General features: G+C 58.5%; 1 protein-coding gene across 1 annotated transcript in view; it reads left to right on the top strand.

Annotated features, from left to right (window-relative positions):
• CERK (ceramide kinase) overlaps window positions 1-15,108 on the top strand; it is a 43,612-nt gene extending 28,504 nt beyond the window's left edge. Inside the window, exons 7-13 of the mRNA XM_058308953.2 lie at window positions 2,122-2,196; window positions 3,122-3,274; window positions 5,729-5,834; window positions 7,626-7,702; window positions 8,590-8,795; window positions 10,501-10,709; window positions 12,613-15,108. Coding sequence (XP_058164936.1) covers window positions 2,122-2,196; window positions 3,122-3,274; window positions 5,729-5,834; window positions 7,626-7,702; window positions 8,590-8,795; window positions 10,501-10,709; window positions 12,613-12,685 — 899 coding nt within the window. The 3' untranslated portion in view covers window positions 12,686-15,108. The remainder of the gene's footprint in view (window positions 1-2,121; window positions 2,197-3,121; window positions 3,275-5,728; window positions 5,835-7,625; window positions 7,703-8,589; window positions 8,796-10,500; window positions 10,710-12,612) is intronic.
• Window positions 15,109-19,723: the final 4,615 nt, after the last annotated feature.

Here is a 19,723-nt window from a genome sequence, read left to right as displayed (position 1 = left end):
CTAATGGCTGCTGTGCTGCTGCCCCTCCCTCTGTGCACCTTGCAAAAAATCTACCACTTCTCCCCCATTCGACACAACTCAGCTCCCTGCCCTCAGCAACTACTGTGGCCACTTTCTCCACCTCAATGCTATAATTTCTTCTATTACTCGTCACAATATTTTTATAGTAGAATATCAGTAAGTCCTCTCTAGTCCATATTTTTTTCCTCCATCCTGTGGACGGGGATGGTGATGTCCTCTCCACCTCTAGATCAAGTGGGGGCTTAGATTCCTCATGGATGCTGGATGCAATCCTCCTGCTTGCAGTCGTAGGCACTCTAGGCTCCCTGGTGTGGTGGTTGACCTTCTTCACCTCCCTGTTAGCTGGCCGGGGTAAGTCCAATAAACCAGAGGGTAGGAGTCGCCACTCTGCTGAGGCTCAGGGCCCAGCTGGCACATGGACAGTCCAGAGAGTCAAGTCTCCTGAGTATGCACCAACCACAGGTTCAGTAAAAGTGACAGATGAGGCATATGTAGGAAGGTCACATCTGAGTCCAGCTCCATCACTCTCAGGAGCACAAATTCCAAAGTAGGGCCCTCTGACAAGGCACAGAACTCCAGAGCCATCTGCCATGGCCATAGAACCTGTGGCTCTCTGTGGCTCTCAGGAGCACCAGGCCCTGGGGTTGTATCTACTTAGGCGGTCTCTGGGGTCCTGCTGAGGTGTGCTTTTTAATATGGAGCAGTTAGGTCCACAGTGGACCTGGAAGTAAGATGACTTTCAAGCTGTTGGTTTTGTACGACCTGGTGTAAAGTAAACAGACGCTCATGCCTTCGTTCTTAGATGAGATCACTGCTGAATTCTTACGGGTTAAAAAGGTGGTGGAATGTACGTGGCATCTCGTTAAATGGAGGGCATCTTGGGCGTCTGGTCAGTTTTTGTTCTAAAGAAAGATTTGTGGAAGAAACAGTGGGTGAGCAAGCCAGGGTCTGCAGAAATTCTGGAAAGAATCCATGTCCTGGCTTGCTGCCCAGGGCCATTTAAGTGGCCCTTTTGGGGTCTGTTCTCTAAGAAATGTTAATGCTCCTTACTCAGGCCCCTTGGTTATAATGACAGGGACAGAAATAGCCTGGAACCCCAGGGAACGCTGCGTACCCGCATTTCTAACCTGTGCGTCTGTGTCTGCGCACGGGTGCTTCGTCTGGTGCCGGCAGGAGTGGCTGTGGTCCACCCGAGGAGGACGGGCCTTCGCCCTGCTGGGCCTGAGTGGAGGCTCTGCCCAGTGCCAGGAGCAGACGTCTGCGCGTCTCGCCCGCGCCGTGGGGGCGGGGCCCGGCGCCTTCTCCCGCTCTGAGCCTCGCCCCTTGCCTGCGGATGCCGCAGCACTGTCGATGCTTGCCCTTGCATGGGAACGTCGCCAGCGCCACTTCCCATGCCCACCATGGGCTGCCCTTGCTGCCCACACACTGCTGGCGATGCCCACTGGGCATGCACCGTCGCGCTGTGGTCTGGGGCCACCAGCTGATGCTGCCCAACTTTGTGTCAGCTGTGTGACCAGGGGCGGGTCCAGACAGCACCTGTGTGACACGGGGGCAGGGCCACAGACCGCAACTGTATGGAGGAGGTGGGGGCGGGGCTGTAGGTGTCACCTGTGTGACCAGGGGCAGGACTAGACAGCACCTGCGTGACACGGGGGCAGGGCCGCAGGCCGTACCTGTATGGAGGAGGTGGGGCAGGGTCATTGGTGTCACCCTTGTGACCAGGGGTGGGGCAAGACAGCACCTGTGTGGACACGGGGGCGGGGCCGCAGGTGGCACCTGTGCGGAAGAGATGGAGGGGCTGCAGATGTCACCTGTGCGGTGGAGGTGGGGCGGGGCCGCGGGTGGCGGCTCCGGGAGGGCGGCTGCGCTCTGCCTGCCGTCTGCCGTGGCTGCAGGCAGCGCGGCCTCTGGGCGGGCCCAGGTTTAGGTCTGCATGCCGGCAGAGGGGCGCTGGTCAGCCTCTGTTGTCTTGTGGGGCCGGTTCTGCCCGCAGCCACTTGTTTCCCCCTCACCACGGGGGAAGGCAGTGCGTGGCGCCGCGGCCAGCTGGTGTGGTTTTAAGTCACGTGTGGGAAGTCAGGACCTTCTCTGCCTCCTCAGGGTCCACGGACTGCGTGTGCTACTCGACGGTGGGCACCAACGACGCAGAAACCTCGGCCCTGCACATCATTGTGGGTGAGCTCTGCGCCGCACCACGTGCTTCCGTGCGGCTCCCCTCGGTCTCGCGGGCTGCCCAGCGCCCTGCCCCTGCTATCCTCCCCAGCAGTCCGAGTGTCTCGAAAGGCCCATCCCTCCTGCCTGCCGTGCCAGATCCCCGACCGATCCCACACCTTTCCCGCTCTCGGGTCACCATCCTCTCCCTCGGACACCTGAGCCGCTCTGCCCCGGCTCCGCTCGCCCGCGCGCTCGCCTTCTCCCCATGCAGCATAGCCCGCGCACCGCTCCCTGGACATGGCTTTCCCAGAGCCCCCAGCCTGCACTCTGCAGGTCCTCACGGCCCTGTCACTGCCTGCACCGCTCCCGTTCCTTCCTGGGTGTGACCCCTCCCTGCTCCAAGGGCAGGAGCTGCCTGTACTGACCCCGCGGCCTGCGCTGTGTTACCTGGCAGATGGGCCTTAGGTGCTGCTTGTTTGTGTCTCCTCGTGACGTGCTCCCGAGGTCTTCCGAGGTGTTTGTTCATTCCACCAACAAGTTTTAAGCCGGGCGCCTGCTGTGAGTGCTCGACTCAGAGAAGAGCCGAGGCGGGCCAGGCTGCGCAGGCGCTGCACGCCGGGGCTCCTGCGCACCTTTAGGCCCGTCTGCGGGGTCACACTCTGCGTCCCTGACGCGATGGGGATTTTGTATCTAAAGCAGCATGTTCGCTCTCGTGCTCCAGAGTCCTGTGCGCCGTCCGCTCAGCTGGAGACGGGCACAGGCTTCGGGGACGCACTTTGTTCCCCTCGAAACGGCTCCAGGGCCTCGTCAGGCTGGTTTTGTCGTCCCCGAGGCCCTGCCCCGAGACGGCTGGTACCCGGGCACCTGGGCCCCCTGGGGGCGGGGAGCTGCGGCCGACGGGGCTGCTGTGGGGGGCAGCGCTCGCGCTCATCCGCACCTCCTGCAGGCGACTCCCTGGCCATGGACGTGTCGTCGGTGCACCACGGCAGCGCCCTGCTGCGCTACTCGGTGTCCTTGCTCGGCTACGGCTTCTACGGCGACCTCATCAAGGATAGTGAGAAGAAGCGGTGGATGGGCCTCGTCAGATATGACTTCTCAGGTACCAGGCAGCGCGCCCCGTGGCTGGCCGTGGTGGGTGCGGGTGTGGCGCCCTCCCCGCATCGTGCAGCCTTGCCTCAGAGCACCCGGGCGGGGTGGTCACCGTGCCCGCCTGCCGATGGGGAGGCCCAGCACCGCGTGTCGTGGCTGGACAGTGCCGGCCCTGGTTCGCCCGTTGTCCCACTCTCTGGGCCTAGACGCGGGTGACGTTCAGGCCGGAGAGTGCAGGACCCCTCAGTGGTGCAGCTCGGTCAAGGGGCGGGGCTGCCGCTGTGGACCCTGCGCCATGGCCGCGCGAGCCCCAGCAGCCTTCCCTCCGCCGCCGGCGTGCTGTGGCCGGCGTCCACTCGCTCGCTCGTTCAGCACGCGTGTGCCGGGCGGCCGGCGCCTTGCCGTCGGTCCAGGCCGGGGCAGGCCGGGCGTGTTGGCTCACACCCACGCCCTCAACTGCCCCCCGTCGTGCCGGTGGGTGCTCGTCCCCGGTTAGGATCCTGAAAACGGGGCCCGAGGAGGCTGAATTTTTTGCCTCTGCGTCAGGGTTTTCGGACTTGAGGGAGTGTCAGGCCAGCCAGGAGGCCCGTCCCCACCCAGACTGCCGGGTGCACCCCAGGCATGGGGCGGGCCTGGGAACACGCATTTCTCTTTAGCCCTGGGGGATGCTGGGGGAGCAGGGCAGGCCCCACACTGAGAGCCGCAGCCCTGCACGGCGCCCGTCTCATCTGATGACACAGGAAGCAGAAATCAACTCCAGATTAGGGGAAAAAATGATCATCTACATGTTTCAGATAGTTGGGCAGTATCTTACCAGCTCTTTAAAGACAGAAGAAGCTTTAAAAGATGTCAAGTTTAAGATCGTACACTTCTGTTCAGATGAGGTCCTTGCTTTATTTAATGAATTTCATCTATCTGGCCACTGTACTTTGTAGTTTTGCTTTTGGGTAAAATGGGATTAAATTGATTCCAAATACTGAAATCTAACCATTTTCTTGGGAGAGAAAGGAATAGTAACTTCGAGAGCTTTATGTGACTTAAAAAGAGCTAGGTAAGTTAAAAACTGTAGTGTAACTTTAAAACTCAACATAGAAAATGCCAGTTATGAGTTCATGAGAACTTCATTGAGGAAGGAGAATAGTGAGCGGGTTACTAGAAGAGCCACAGGAATTTCCCTGCGCTGTCCCCCTGAGCCCCCTTAGCTGGTCTCCCCAGGTCTCTCGGGCCCAGGGGAGCTGGGGGGCAGCAGGGGGCAGGACGCCCCGTCCCCTCGCAGTGCTGCCGCACTGGGGGTGCCGGGTGGCCTGGAGACCTGGGCTTTAGCTTGGTGGGTGAGTAAATCCTTGCAGGGGGCAAGCGTCCGTGTGTCGGGAGCCAGCAGGCTGCTCTCGAGGGCACAGGAACACGCAGGAGGGAGCGGTGCGGAGAGCGGGTGTGGCTGACATCCAGTTACCCCGTGTGCTGGCAGATGGCATCGGGAGGGGACACCTCTGGGGGGCGGAGCAGGGAAGTAAAGCGGCTGCTGGGGTGGCCCTGGGTCGCAGGGGTGGAGGAGGGAGGCCCCGCCCAGGCCAGAGGTAGATCCAGGCCCCTGGACATTTGTGTCCGGCAGTCCCCGCCCAGCGCAGATGGCCGGCAGCTCGTGAGGGGCTGCGTGAGCCTGGGGAAGCAGGGCTGTGGGCGCCAAGCTGCGGGCCGGCTGCTCACCTCCCCAGCGGTGGGGTGCCCTGGCCTCCCCAGCGGCGATGGTACTCTCAGTGTGCTGGGCTGAGGTTGGGGTATGTCCCCAGCCCAGAGCCCCCCTTTTCCTCTCGCGCTGGTGCCGGGCAGGCCCCGGGGCCCATGGCCCCACAGCCCCGTGCAGCAGGAGCCCACCGTCTTGTCACCACGACCCTCTCGGGACACAGCCTGGCACCCAGGCCTCCCCTCCTGCCGCTGCCCAGTGCTCCCTGGCTGCTTCCTGCGGGCCGGGCCCACTCAGGGCTGGGCAGCACCCTGGCTGGCATGGGGCCTTGCTCTCAGCTGAGGGAGGGCGATGACCCTTCTGGGTCTGACCCCCAAGCGGTGACGACACCTGTGCCCTCTGTGCCAAGTCACCCCAGAGCACACGGACCGCGCGGCTGGGGGGTCGGCACAGCCGAGGTTTCCACTCTCCGGCGTTGCAAGCAGCCCACTGACCACCGCTCCTTGCCCGTTGGGTCGGGCCACGGCCGGCACCACGGGCCACGGATGTGCTGCCTGCAGCCCCACGGACGCCAGGGCTCCTCCTGGGCTGCCATGCCACCTCCCCTGGGCAGGTGCACGCCTTCCGACCCCAGGAAAGGGCACGACCCCCTGCAGGGTCACGGGTGCTGCGGAGCATTTTAGACGCCCGCGCTGCCCTGATGCTGCTGAAGCGCGTGTCACAGAAGCTTACCCGAGAATGACGCTGTGGCCTTTTCTCTCCGTCACGCTCTGTTCCCAGGCGTAAAGACCTTTCTCTCCCACCACTGCTATGAAGGGACAGTGTCTTTCCTCCCCGCACAGCACACAGTGGGATCTCCAAGGGATGGGAAGCCCTGCCGGGCAGGGTAAGCCCCTCTCGTCCGCGTGCTTCTGTGGCGGTGGCGTGGCGCCGGGCGGGGCTGTGCGCTTCTGTCCTGCGGTGAACGCAGTGAGGCGGGCGACGCGAGGGTGGCGGGCCCAGCGACTCTCAGCACCTTGAGGAGCGGCTGTGCCACCACGGCCGTGGCCTGGGCACAGGTGGCTGCTGTCGCGGTGCTCTGGGGGCCTCGGGCGGGCAGGCGTGGCCGGGCTGGGTAGGCTCTGTGCTGCAGGGGGGGCCGCCAGGCCTCGCCGCCCCTTCCTGGGCAGGGCCTGGGTTTTGGTGTCTGACAGACGGAACGTGCGTGCAAGAAAGGGGACTGATGCTCCTCGTGGGCAGCCGGGCGTGGGCTGGGTGCCGCAGAGGGGCCGCTGGGGGGCTTGGCTGGAGGGCGGGGCCTCCGGCAGGAGGTGGGGGTGCCCCCTGCCCACTTGGGCCCACGCGCCAGCTGCCGCGGTCAGGAAGCTCCCGGAGCCAGGAGGGCCCAAGTCAGCAGCCCCGGGCACCCACGGCGAGGCAGCAAGGCGGCGGGAGGGCGCGGGGGTCTCCTGCGCTGGCCCCCAGGCCCCCCGCCCAGCCGCCTGGCCCACGTGGCTGGGCCCGAGTGGGCAGAGCCGCAGGGGCTGCCGCGGGGCAGGGCCTGTGGGAGGGGAGGGGCCTGGCCCGCTGGCAGGCCATCGTGCAGGGGGGGGACTAGAGAAGAGGGCAGGAGGGCGCACACCCCTCCCAGAGGCGGCTGGGCAGGGGGCAGACAGCGGCACCGGGGGGGGGGCGCTCCCCAGCGAGCTTCTCTCGGGGAGCGGGCATCGGCCCCCGGGTCCCCGTGCTCCACCCGAGACGGTGAAGAGGCGCCAGCAGCTGCCCAGCCCTTCTGCCCTCCCCGAGGCGTGCTCGTCCACCCGGTCACGAGTTCTGTCCTTCACTTACGTTTACGTTTACGTTTATATGCATGTATCTACTTACACGTACTCATACGTGAGACGAGCGGTAACTTTTTTAAGCCAGCGTGTACCCCCACGCTATACTTAGCTACGTGACCAGCTTAAGGCAGACCCCTAAGTGCCCCTTCTCACGCGGTCCTGGGGCCCGGGGCCCGCTGGCATCGCGGAGCGTCAGGCGCCCGCCTCGCTCTGCTCTGAGCCCCCGGACCTGGAGGAGGAGCTGAGCTCTTGAAAGCTGCTCCCATCTTCCTTTCCTCTTTAAGTCATTCAGTCCTAGGACCCGTCTTTCCCACCTCCCTTCCATCTTGAACAGAAGAATTTGCAGCCGTAAAGCCAGAACCTCGGGAGGCAGGTGCTCCGGCCCTCATGGCGTTCCTGAATGAGCTGAGGAGGAGCTGGTTTCCAGGGAGGCACACGTCCTGTGGGACAGTGCGCGGACCCCGTTACCTGGGCTATCGCCCAGAACCAGCAACACCCCTGTCAGTTGTTACCTGACAGTAGATGAGCTCCCACGCAGGGCCCTGTGGAGCGCTGTGCCCCGGCCTCTGGGCCAGCTAATGCCAGCCGCGGGGCTCTGATGACAGAAGTGTCCTCACGCGCTTCTGCTTTTTATAACGTTTGTATGATTTAGAGAAGCACGTGTTGGTAAGTGGAACTTCACGAGGAGCTCTGCTTTTGAGAACTCAAATTAGTGTGCACGAGAGACACTTCAGTGAAGGCTTGGCAGTTGCCTTTTCATTACCCGAGAAGAACCCAGCTGCTGCCGGCTGGGCTGAGGCGCGTGTCCCTGCTGCATGCTTCGTACTAAAGGACGGCTGTACCGTCTTGTCTTTCAGGTGCTTTGTTTGCAGGCAAAGCAAGCAGCAGCTGGAGGAAGAGCAGAAAAAGTCTCTATACGGTTTAGAAAACTCCGGTAATTTCTGTACAACAGTCGGCATGTTGTAATGGGATGTTTTGGAATTTTTACATTTTTGTGGTTTTTCAGCCCCTCGCCCCTTCTCGCCGCCCGTCTTCTTTTTTCTGTTGTGCTGTGTGCCAGTTTTCTTGTTAGTGCCAGACCGCAGCAAGTCCTTGCTGGCCACCAGACCTGGGGAGTAGGTTTTGCGGCAGCGCCCGGGACGCGTGGTTCTCGGTTTACTGCAGGGCTGCTTGCCCCAGGCCAGGGCGGCAGGCTCTGTGGAGAAGGCCAGGCGCCGTGAGCTGTGCAGCCCCTGCCAGCAGCACAGGAGCAGGCGCTCCGGGAGGGAGGGGGGCGGGGTTCCGTGGAATTTTACACGCAGACGTGGAAATTCAAGTGTCACATAATCTCCCCCTACCAGTTCTTTTTTTTTTTTTTAATTGATCTTGTAAAAATATTACATTAAGGAAAAAAAATGAGGTCCCATTCAACCCCACGACCCCCACCCCACCACTCCCCCCCCAGCAACATTCACTCCCATCATCATGACACATCCATTGCATTTTCCCCCTACCAGTTCTTTTGCTGTTTCTCAACCACTCAAAAACGGGGAAAACACCGGCATGGCAGTGGGACTTGGCCCGCAGGCTGTAGCGTGTGACCCTGTTCTAAATCGCTGTCCAGCGGTCCCTGAGGGGCAGTAACGGGGCGGCCCCGGGCGGCCCTGCGGGGGGCAGCGCCTCGTGCTGGCGGCAGGAGCCGACTGCGAGGGTCCGTGCCAGGCGCGGGGGCAGGGGCGGCGTGGGGGCAGCCCTGGGCCCGGTCCCACTGGCGTCGGCGGGGAGGCCGCGGCTGCCCTGCGCCCGGGCCCCACCAGCCCTGCGGCGTCTCTCCTCCCCCAGAGGAAGTGGAGGAGTGGAAAGTCGTCTGTGGCAAGTTCCTGGCCATCAACGCAGCTAACATGTCCTGCGCCTGCCCCCGGAGTCCCCGGGGCCTGTCCCCCGCCGCCCACCTGGGAGACGGGTCGTCCGACCTCATCCTCATCCGGAAGTGCTCCAGGTTCAACTTCCTGCGCTTCCTCGTCAGGCACACCAACCAGGATGACCAGGTGAGGGGGCCGCACCGCGCTGGCCAGAAGCCTGTGCGCAGGCAGCCCAGGTGCGGGAGGGAGAGCCCCCGGCGTGACTGAGGGGTTAGGGCTGACCCCGCTTCCCCACTGTCCACCTCCGGGCACAGCCGCTGCTCGTACAGGGACTGACCTCTGACCCCGCTGTCCACTCCCCGGTCATAGCTGCTCCTTGTGCAGAGCCACAAGGCCTGAGTGTCCCCGTGTTTTCCTGTCATTTCCTGTTTAGAGCAGAGCGGTAGCGGTGAAGTTTCTTGTTGCTCTTGAAGGGCGCTTGAAGTAAAGTCTGTGGTGGCTAATGGAATTAGTGTCACTGAATTGTAAACCTGAGAGTGGTTAACATGGTGTATTTATGTTGCATTTGTGGAAAATGAAAGCGTAAAAGTTAAAAGACGAAAGGAAGCCTTCAGGCTCCCAGCAGGGGGTTCTGCTCACACCAGCCCCCCAGGGCCAGGCGGTGCCTTAGTGCAAACGAAGGACCCTTCTGAGACGGAAAACACCAGGAGAGTGGGGGCTTTACGATTTATTTTGTGGTTTGTTTTTTAAGGTTCCAGGGGCAGAGATTGAACCCAGAACCTCGTATGTGGGAAACTGGCACTCAACCACTGAGCCCCATCAGCTCCCCCAAGCTGTTTTCTCCATCTGTTTTGCTTGTTGTTTTTTGTTTTTTTGCAGGAGGCACCAGGAACCAAACCCAGGACCTCCCATGTGGGGGTGGGAGCGAATCGCTTGACCCACATCCACTCCCTAATTTTTTTTTTTGTACTTAAATTACATTTAATATCCAGTCCAATACCATTTTTATTTTTTTAAATTTATTTTTAATTTATTTCTCTCTCCTTCCCCCATGTTGCCTGCTCTCTGTATCCATTTGCTGTATGTTCTTCTGTGTCTGCTTGTATTCTTGTCAGCGGCACGGGAATCTGTGTCTCTTTTTGTTGCGTCATCTTGCTTCATCAGCTCTCCATATGTGTGGCTCCACTCCTGGGCAGGCTGCACCTTTTTTGTGCGGGTCGACTCTTTACAGGGTGCACCCTCTTTGTGCGTGGGGCTCCCCTACGTGGGGGACACCCTTATGTGGCACAGCACTCCTTGTGCGCATCAGCACTGGGCATGGGCCAGCTCCACATGGGTCAGGAGGCCCTGGGTTTGAACCCTGGACCTTCTATGTGGTAGGTGGACGCTCTATCCATTGAGCCAAATCCTCTTCCCCAAATAGTGTTTTTAAATAGCGCTTGTTAAATAGATAGTAGAAATCCTACAAAGCACTATTAATGGAATTCTTCAAAGAGCATTTGTTGTCATAAATGAGTTTTGGTTTCAGAAAGTTTTTTTTGTTCCCTCCCCTCCCTTGCAGCTTGCTTGCTGTCTGCTCTCTGTGTCCATTGGCTCTGTGCTCTTCTGCATTTTGCTTGTCTCCCTTTTTGTTGCGTCACCTTGTTGAGTCGGCGCTCCGTGGCGCTTGCGGCCCCCCACGTGGTAGGCGGGAGCCCAGCTGACGGAGCCACAGCCGCTCCCCTCGGGAAGTTTTAAGTCATCTAAACAGGTGCCGGGGAGTCAGGTGCCAGAGCGCTCCTTGCTTCTGTGTTCCCGAGGCGGCCGAGGTCCCGGGGGGGGGGCGGCCTGGGCCGAGGTGGGTCCTCGGGCGGCCCCCGCGTGGCCTCAGGGCACCCCTCCCGCCCCGCAGTTCGACTTCACCTTTGTGGAGGTGCATCGGGTCAGGAGGTTCCAGTTCACCTCGAGGTCCCCGGAGGACGAGGACGGCCACCTCCAGGGCAGGGGCCAGAAGCGGCTGGGGCACATCTGCAGTGAGCGCCCGCCCTGCTGCTGCGCGCCGCCCAGCAGCGCCTGGAACTGCGACGGGGAGGTGCTGGGCGGCTCCACCATCGAGGTCAGGTGGGTGCAGGGCCGCCGCGGAGGCAGCAGCAGGGTGTGGCGCGCGCGCGTCCCCTCGTGGCCAGTGGGGGCGCCGGCTTAGTCGGGGCGAGGTCCCGCCCGCCGTGCGGGTTTCGCTTCGTCGTGGTGTCCCCTTCCCCGTCCAACACAGCAGTCCCTTCTCTGAGTTGATCTGGGTGCACACACCCCTTCCTGGGCTGCCTCAGCCCTGGGCTCCCTGGGCCCCCCCAGGAGGTGGTCCTGGCCCCCACTGCGCCCCTCCCCCCAGCACAGACCCCGTGCAGGGCCACGCGGGGCCGGGAAGGGCGCGCTTCTGTTAGCTGTGAGACGGGAGAGCGCGGGGGCTCGGCGCGGGGAGGCGGCGCCGGCCAGGGAAGCCCCGGGAGCCGGGCGGCGGGCGAGGGTGTGTGAGAAGCCCCCCGTGCCAGCCCGCCGCCCCCACCCACCGCCCACCCCTCCTCTGGGCAGCGGCCGGCCCCGGGGGTCTGTAACCTGGGGAACTAGATCCTGTAACCGGGCGAAGCACGAGCACAAGGAGAATCGCTTTCCTCTAGAACCCGAGGTTTAGGACTTGGAAAAGATACGTTAGAAAGCTCGTTGCTTTTTAAAGGGCTGTTGAAGCAGGTGTGGAAGATTATATGAGGTTGAGGGGGAGCGAGAAAATTCTAGAAGGATTCTGGACCAGGTGCTCTATTTATCTTTAAGGCCTTGGCCCACGTTCACGAGACTGGGGTCTGGATTAGGCCCAGAAGCGAGTGGGCCCTGAGGGGTGGGTGAGGGAGGCGTGCCTGGCCAGTGGCCCGGGTCACAGAGTCCAGACAGCGGCCTGCCCCCTCCCGCTTCCCCGCTGTGCGGGCCCTTCCGGCCACCAGCTGCCGCCCCCCACAGCTCCCCAGCAGCTCCCGAGGGGGCGGGCTCACCGCACCCAGCCTGGACGCGCCACCGCGGGGGCTTGGGTCAGCGCGGTGGTGGCTGCGCCCCGCGGCCCGGGGTGCAGGTGGTCAGAACGTCAGCAGCGCAGCAGGCGTGGGCCGTGGGGTTGGGGCTCGCGACGCGTGTCCCGGTGCCGCGGGACGCTCTGGGGTTGGGGGATTCTTCTGTGAAGCCATCCTGCTCCTCTTGACCCGATGCCTCGGACGCCGAGCGGCTCAATGGTGGGCGCTCAGGGCGAGGGCATTTCCGAGGGGTTTGCTGCCGTGTGGGGGAAGGGGCTGCAGTCGGGACTCGGGAGCCCCCGCGATCCCGGGCCTTCTGGGGTCACAATCCCAGAGCTGGTTGCTACACAGCAGGGCCCTCTAGGGCTCCCCACCTCCCCGGCCTCACAGCAGGGCCCTCCGGGGCTCCCCGGCCTCACAGCAGGGCCCTCTGGGGCTCCCCACCTCCCCAGTATTGGGCCGGGGCCCTCCAGGGCTCCCCACCTCCCTGGCTTTGGGGAGGGGCCTCTGGAGGTCCGTTCACCTCCTCAGCCATGGGGCAGGGCCCTCCGGGGCTCCCCACCTCCCCAGCCTCGGAGCGGGGCCTCTGGGGGTCCGACCAGCCCCTCAGCCCCCCGTGCTCTCGTCCATCTGTGTTGGGGGCCCCCCCGGGAGGCGTTGCTCCGTCTCTGGACTCTGCCCTCCTCTCAGCCCTGCGGGGAGCAGCCCTGTGCCGCGTCCTCCCCCAGGGGTGCTGGGACGGCCTCGTTGACTCACGCCCCCCGCTTTCCCCACGTGGCAGCAGCGCACCTTGGCTCTCCCAGGGTGCAAGCAAATCTCTGCCTCCCCCGCCCAGAGCGGAGGCCAGGCCAGCGCCCAGCAGGACCTGACCACTCTGCGGCAGGCGTGCCTCCGCCTCCACCTGCCGGGGGCCCGGGGCGGTCAGCGAGGGGCGCCCGGCCTCACCACGTGGCCGTTTGTCTCTGCAGGGTCCACTGTCAGTTGGTCCGACTCTTTGCTCGAGGAATTGAAGAGAATCGTCAGCAAGAGCCGCTCAGCTGAGGTGCTGCCCGCTTCCACTGCCGTGCTGGGCCCAAGTGCGGACAGCACCGAAGGAGACCCACGCAGGCCAGTCGTGCTGATGTAGACATTCAGACTTAGAGCTTTATTTTTGATAGTTATCTGGGTTTTAGAGAAAACTATCTTTTGTCAACAATTTCGTGTACATCTTTGGCATTTTTAGTTCTTGGTGACTCTGAATGGAGTTCTGCAGAACTCCTCAGCCAGGGGCACGTGTTGATTTGGGGACGTTGGCTTCTTAGATGCCAGCGATGTCAACAGTGCAGGTTTTCAAACGGCTCCATTTGGTGGCTCCGTGGCAATGATCTTAGGAGCACTGTAACGTGAGCGGTTTCCATTTCGCCTTGAGCTGGCGGCTGGGTCCCGTGACCAGCTTTGCTGGTCTGAAGCTGGTGGGGATCACGTTTTGGGGAGCTGCTGATCCCTTTGCCTTGGTTTGTCCTTCCTCTCCTGTCTGCTTAGGAAGCCCCCGCTGGGCCCTCCGTCCTGGGTGGCCGCAGCAGCCTGGCCCTGCTCCAGGGCCCCACAAAGATCTGGCCCATCCAGGAGGCTGCTGGGGGGCTCGTCCCTCCGAGACGGAGCGCTTGCTTTTGGCCCAGCAGTGTCCCCAGGATGGGTCAGCCAGTAGAGGACCCTTTGCAGCCGGAGAGGGGCCGTTTGTAAAGCTCTGGAGCGTTTTCACTGTTCTACGTTTAAAACAGCGATGCTTTGTATCAACGCGAAGTAGCTAACGGAACTAGGCTAGACCAGGGTGTGGACAGACGCGGGCACTCCGTAGGTGAGAAGCCTCCTGGGTCCCGTGTTAGTTTCCAAATGAGTGCGCCCTCCCTCCCAGCAGTGGCTGCTTGCTAAGGTCCAGTGTGGATGGGCTGTGGCAGGCTCTGACCTCTGCACAAGTTGTCCAGATCAGTTTCTCCTATTTTCATACTCAATTCTGTGTATTTATTGAACACCTTGTCCTTTTAAAGCAGAATAGTGTAAATGGCCTCATCATCATCTTTCCCTAAACCAAGAGTGTGCGCCCACCTCCTGCCGGAGCCCCAAAGCCAGCTGTGCCCAAGGAGCTCCCCCGAGGTGCTCCTCTCACATTCCGTGGCTTCCAAGGCGTCAGTTCTGTGGTTTCTCATTTTCATTCCTACACAAGAATATGATAAAATGTATTTGAAACACAGTACAACTCCGCTTGAGCTTTGGTGTGCAGTGAGAGGAAGTACTTGAGTCGGCTGTTGCAGAACGCTGCGCCGTGCTGTCCCGGGATCCCTGAGGAGCAGGCGTCACCGACCCGGGTGCCGCCAACACGGACCCGGCGGCATCTGTGTGTGGAATGCGCATTCAGCAATTTCCACGTTTACGTGAGCTCTCCCAGCTCGTCCTCTGGTCCCAGCAGACAAAGAAGCAGCCTCGGCAGAGGGTTCCCTGGGGCCGCGTCGGTGGAGGTGGTCGAACCATCCAGTGGTTCAGTGACTGACGGTTGAACGGAAGTCTGGACGCAGAGACATGACCCAGCCCTGGCCGGCCGCTCCTGGCGTTCTGCTCTGAGCGTGGCGGTAACCCCTGCCCCCTCAGCACCATGGAGGACCACGGGCCGGCGGCTCCTGGCAGGGCCACGCTCGGAGGCGTCGACTGGAGGCGAGCTGGTCCCCGCCCCAGGCTGCCCCAGCGAGGCAGCAGGGAGTCGCCGGGGACACGGTGGAACCCCTGACTGTGAGACTTACCAGGGTCCCTTGAGAAAACCCTTCAGAGCCCTTGTTCCTGATACATTCCCTGGTGAGCCGACCCTCCACCGCCCGGGTCAGAGAACCGGCCGGGCCAGAAGAGTGGGCCTTTTCTGCCACGCCACCCGTCCCTAGTGGCTCCGTGATGCCTGCCAGCCCCACTGGCATTCAGGATGGCAGAGCTGGGAACGGTGCCTGGGGGGGTCGTGCCTCCCCAGTCTGAGCACCCAGTGAGTTCTGCACAGGGCGGGAAGGGACCCTCAGCCACTCATAAAGGTTCAGGGTCTTGTGGTGCCTTTTAATGGCTCAGCCTGCACCCGGGACTTCGGAGTTTTAAGAAAGAGAAGAAATTCGGGAAAAAAAAAGGTGGTTAGATAGTGAAAACTTAGGACCAATTAGATGAGTTCATCTACAATTTAATTTCCTTTGTGGCTCACTGGTGCAAAAACAAATAGGCAGCAGTTCTGCTCTGACCCTCTTGCTTATTCTGCTGAAGAGGTCAGATTGGGCTGAGCTCTATCAGCTTCTCGACTGGCAAAGCTCTGACCTTGCTCCTTCAAACAATCCTGTAAGACTGGGGGGAGTATCGATGGAAAGGGTTGCTTAATCTTGCTGGTTTCAAGATTAGAAAATGGTATGATTTGATCTGATATGTTTGAAAAGACAAAAATAAAGTTACTTTGAGCAGAATTTGGCTTTTTTTCTTTCCTTTATAAATTGCTGTCATTTCCAAGGAAGAGGATTTTACATAAAAACAAACATGTACACTTTAATGGGAAAGAATAAAATGTCACTCACAGCTGCCAAAAGGTGGATGCAACCCCTGTGTCCAGACACACAGAACACAGTCTGGGCACAGAGTGGAATATTACTCAGCCTTTAAAGGAGAGAAGGCTGGTGCCTGCGTCCACCCGGTGACCCTGGGAAGCCGCTGAGTGAAGGACGGTGACTTCGGGCTTCCAGACACGTTGTGGCCCCAGTTAGAGCTCACTGTGCAGCTTGAGCAGTTGTGTACGATGGGCAATAGACCAGAGGCTACCGGGGGCCGGGGGAGCGCTGCCCCAGGGGACAGAGCTGCTCTTCCGGGGACGAGCAGGTTTGGGTCACGGGTGGCCGAGCTGGCGGCACGATACTGGGTGGAGCTAACGCCTTTGAGTTGTACCCTTGAAAATGGTGAAAATGGGAAATTGTGTGTTCTATTTGTTACCACAATGAATTTCTTTAAAAAAAACAACCACCAGTAAAACGATGTAGCCCCTCCCACCCGCGCCCAGGAGGTGCCTCTGCGCTGTGGCCCTCATCTCCACGCGTGCCTCGGAGGTGCCGAGCGCTGGGACCTCCCCGCCGACAGCCCGGCGGCCCCCGCGTGCTCACATGGCACGTGCTGTTTGGTTTCGCAGATTTTGAATTTGATGTCGGAGGACTGTGCCGTGTGCCGCGTGCCATCCCTCGCTTCTGCCCTCGGCGTGCTGGGGGTTTGCACGTGGGCTGCAGAGCTGGCGCGCCCGTGCCGCACAGCTGCTGAGGGCACGGTGAGGCCAGTCGTGCACCCGCGAGCGAGGCTGCCTGCGCCCTCCCGTCCACCCGGGGCTCGCCCGAGGCGCAGGAATGCTGGGCCCAGAGCCCGGGCACGGCCCCGCGTCTCCGCAGACCCTTACCTGATGGTCAGCATTCGCAGTCTGATGCGCACGAAGGGGTTTCTCGTGGTTTAAATTGGCACTTCCTTACAAAACAGACTGACTAGACGTTTTTCCAGTTTCAGGGCCTTTAGTGCTGCTGCTTCTGTGACGTTTCTTTTTTCTTCCTGTTTTTTACGCTGGGTTCTTTATCCTCACCAAGCAAAGGGTTATTTTGAATACTAGCGCTTTGTCAGTTTCTGAGGCAAACGTCTTCATTTTGTAGGGTGTCTTTGCACTCTTTTAATGGTATGTTTGCATGAACACACGTTCTCAATTTTAATGTCAGATTTATCATTCTTTCCTTTGTGGTTTGTGCTTGGGTCTTGTTGAGGAAATCATCCTCACCCCAGTGTCTTAACAATATGCATCGATTGTGTATTGTAGAAGTTCTCCTTTTCATCTTTCTTAGTTGTGTTTAACCCACCTGGAATGGATTTTTGTGTTTGTGAAGAGGGAATTCCATTTTTTTTCCATACGGACAGTTACCACAGCACCATTGGTTGACACACCCTTCTTTTCTCTAGGAGCATTGCAATTCCTAGACTATCACAAGTCACGTTTCCTTGGCGCTCTCTTCTCGCCCCTGGACACTTACCTGCCCTCACACTCATAGCAGCCGGTACGACTTAATTAGTATGGTGTTAAAAATTCCCGATACATGCTACAAGTCCAGCCATCTTACTATTTGTCCCTTAGCTATTCATGGCCTTACACACACACACACACACCACACGCCTGTTGGCATATAGAGTGAATAGGATTATAGGGTTGCTTTACATTAGTTCAGGGGAGAAGCATTCCTTATGAGTTTTCCAGTCTGCAAATGTGGTATGTGTTTCCATTGATTTAGGCCTTCATTAATAACTTCCTATACAATTTTAAGTTTCGTCATTTTTCCATAGCTACCCTTTTTAGATTTATTCTTAAAAAGTTGTATTTTGAAATTATTTTAAAATGTCTTTAAAACTTCCTAAATTTTGTTTTTGCATAGAAATGCAATTGATTTTTATATATTGGTTTGTATCCAGAAACCTTGTCTCTTCTTGTAATTATCTATAGATTTAGGAGTTTTTAAATAATGACTTACAAATAATATTAGTAATCTTCCTTTATAGTTGTATTCATTTTTTTTTTTTTTTAAAGATTTATTTATTTATTTAATTTCCCCCCCTCCCCTGGTTGTCTTTTCTTGGTGTCTATTTGCTGCATCTTGTTTCTTTGTCCGCTTCTGTTGTCGTCAGCGGCACGGGAAGTGTGGGCGGCGCCATTCCTGGGCAGGCTGCTCTTTCTTTCACGCTGGGCGGCTTTCCTCACGGGCGCACTCCTTGCGCGTGGGGCTCCCCTACGCAGGGGACACCCTTGCGTGGCACAGCACTCCTTGCGCTCATCAGCACTGCGCATGGCCAGCTCCACACAGGTCAAGGAGGCCCGGGGTTTGAACCACGGACCTCCCATATGGTAGACGGACGCCCTAACCACTGGGCCAAAGTCCGTTTCCCTATAGTTGTATTCATTTTACGGTCTTTCTCCTTCCTGCACCAGTTTTTGGGGTACAAGTCCTTCACCTCATTAGTTAGGTTTATTCCTAAATATTTGGGTCTTTTAGTTGCTATCGTAAGTGGATTTTTTTTCTCGAGTTGTTCCAGTTATTCATTGCTTGTATATAGAACACTACTGATTTTTTGCATGTTGGTCTTGTACCTCGCCACTTTGCTGAATTCCTTTGTTAATTCTAGTGGTCTTGTGGATTCTTTGGGGTTTTCTCTCTATAGGATCATGTCTTCTGCAAATAGGGAAAGTGTGTCCTGTTTGGTGTTCTATGGGCTTCTTTTTTTTCCCCAAGATTTATTTATTTATTTCTCTCCCCTTCCCCCCCACCCCACTTGTCTGTTCTCTGTGTCTATTTGCTGCATCTTCTTTGTCCGCTTCTGTTGTCAGCGGCATGGGAATCTGTGTTTCTTTTTGATGTGTCATCTTGCTGCGTCATCTTCTCCGTGTGTGCGGCGCCATTCCTGGGCAGGCTGCACTTTCTTTCGCGCTGGGCGGCTCTCCTTACGGGCGCACTCCTTGTGCGTGGGGCTCCCCTACGCAGGGGACACCCCTGCGTGGCAGGGCACTCCTTGCACGCATCAGCACTGCACATGGGCCAGCTCCACATGGGTCGAGGAGGCCCGGGGTTTGAACCGTGGACCTCCCATGTGGTAGGCGGACACCCTAACCACGGGCCAAGTCCGCTTCCCTGTGCTGAGACTTTGTTCCTCCTTTGTTTCAAGTGTGTTGTGATTGCTCATTGATGCTGCTTCAGAATCTTGTCAGATATTTCTACCATTGGGTCAACTCAGTGTTGGCAGCTGTCAGCTATGCTTTCTCATTCAAATTGAGATTTTCTTGGTTCTTAATACGGGACTTTAAAAATTAAAACCTAGACATTTTGCGTCTTCCATTTGAGACTCTGGGTCTTATTTGACTGTTAGAACAGGCCTCTTTCAACACCACTCTGGGGTGGGGGGTCCCTCCTCATTTCCGCCTCTATGAGCTTCTGTGTGCACATTCACATCTTTTGTTAAGTCTGGGAAGGTGGTTGTTTGTTTTTTTTACCGTTATTTCTTTGACCATTCCTTCTGCCCTTTTTTTCTGCTCCTCCTGGGACTCCCACAGTGCATATACTGATAGGCCTGACGGGGTCCCAGAGGCTATTTTCGCTTTTTATCATTCCTCCTCCTTTCTGCTCCTCAGCCTGGCTCATTTCAAGTGTCTTGCCTTTGAGTTCTCTGAATCTTTCTTCTGCCAGCTCCCGTCTGTTGAAACCCTCCTGGGAATTTTTCATTTCCATCATTTTAGTCTTCAACACCAGGTTTTTGTTGTTTTGTTTTTTGGTTTGTTTTTAAGTTTTCTCTCTTTACTGAGCTCATGTTGTTTGTCCATTGTTTTCCCGACATCCTTTAGTTCTCTGTATTTTCCTTCATCTCCTTGAGCATGCTGAGCATTTCTTTAGTGTTTGGTTTGTCCTGGTATATCTTCCAGATTTTTAGTCTCTTCCTTTGGATGGGCCATGATTTTCTGTCTCTTTGTCTTATAATCTTTTGTTGCAGAGAGTACACTTGAATATTTTAAAATGTTAATTCTGGGGTTTATTCCCCGAGTGTCTGTTTCTTGAGTTGGTATCCACTGGTGATAGGACAGATTTTCTCGAGTGCCAGCTCCTCTCAGGAAGGTCTGCCCACGGCGAATGCCAAGTGCAGGGCCCTCCCTGCCCGTCCTGGGCCCGTGTCCTGTCCTGGACGTGCGCTTGTCGGTGGCCTTAGAGTTCCCCTGATACAGGGTTTGAATGTCCCTTATCTCCCTGGAGACAGGCCTTCTCCCTCGCCCAGGTGTTCCTCCCGGGGCTTACAGCCTTCGCCCGGGCCCCCTGCCTCAGCTGTCCTCTCCACTGCTTTCGGTGGCAAATTTGGGGGGGGGGCAGTGCTCACATAAGAGGAGTTTCCAAGTCAGTCTTAACAGCAGGAACAAGCCCAGGGACCCACAAAGCTCCCAAATGCCCTGGGATGGGGTGAGGGGGCAGATAGGGCTCCAGGAGCTTCTGTGGCTCCCCACAGCTGTGCCTGCCCAGCTAATGCGCCCTTCAC

This window comes from Dasypus novemcinctus, chromosome 12, assembly GCF_030445035.2.
Source record: "Dasypus novemcinctus isolate mDasNov1 chromosome 12, mDasNov1.1.hap2, whole genome shotgun sequence".
In the NCBI taxonomy this organism is placed as follows: domain Eukaryota; kingdom Metazoa; phylum Chordata; class Mammalia; order Cingulata; family Dasypodidae; genus Dasypus; species Dasypus novemcinctus.
The sequence above is the reverse complement of the archived record's forward strand: the minus strand, read 5'-3'. Positions and strand labels throughout refer to the sequence as shown.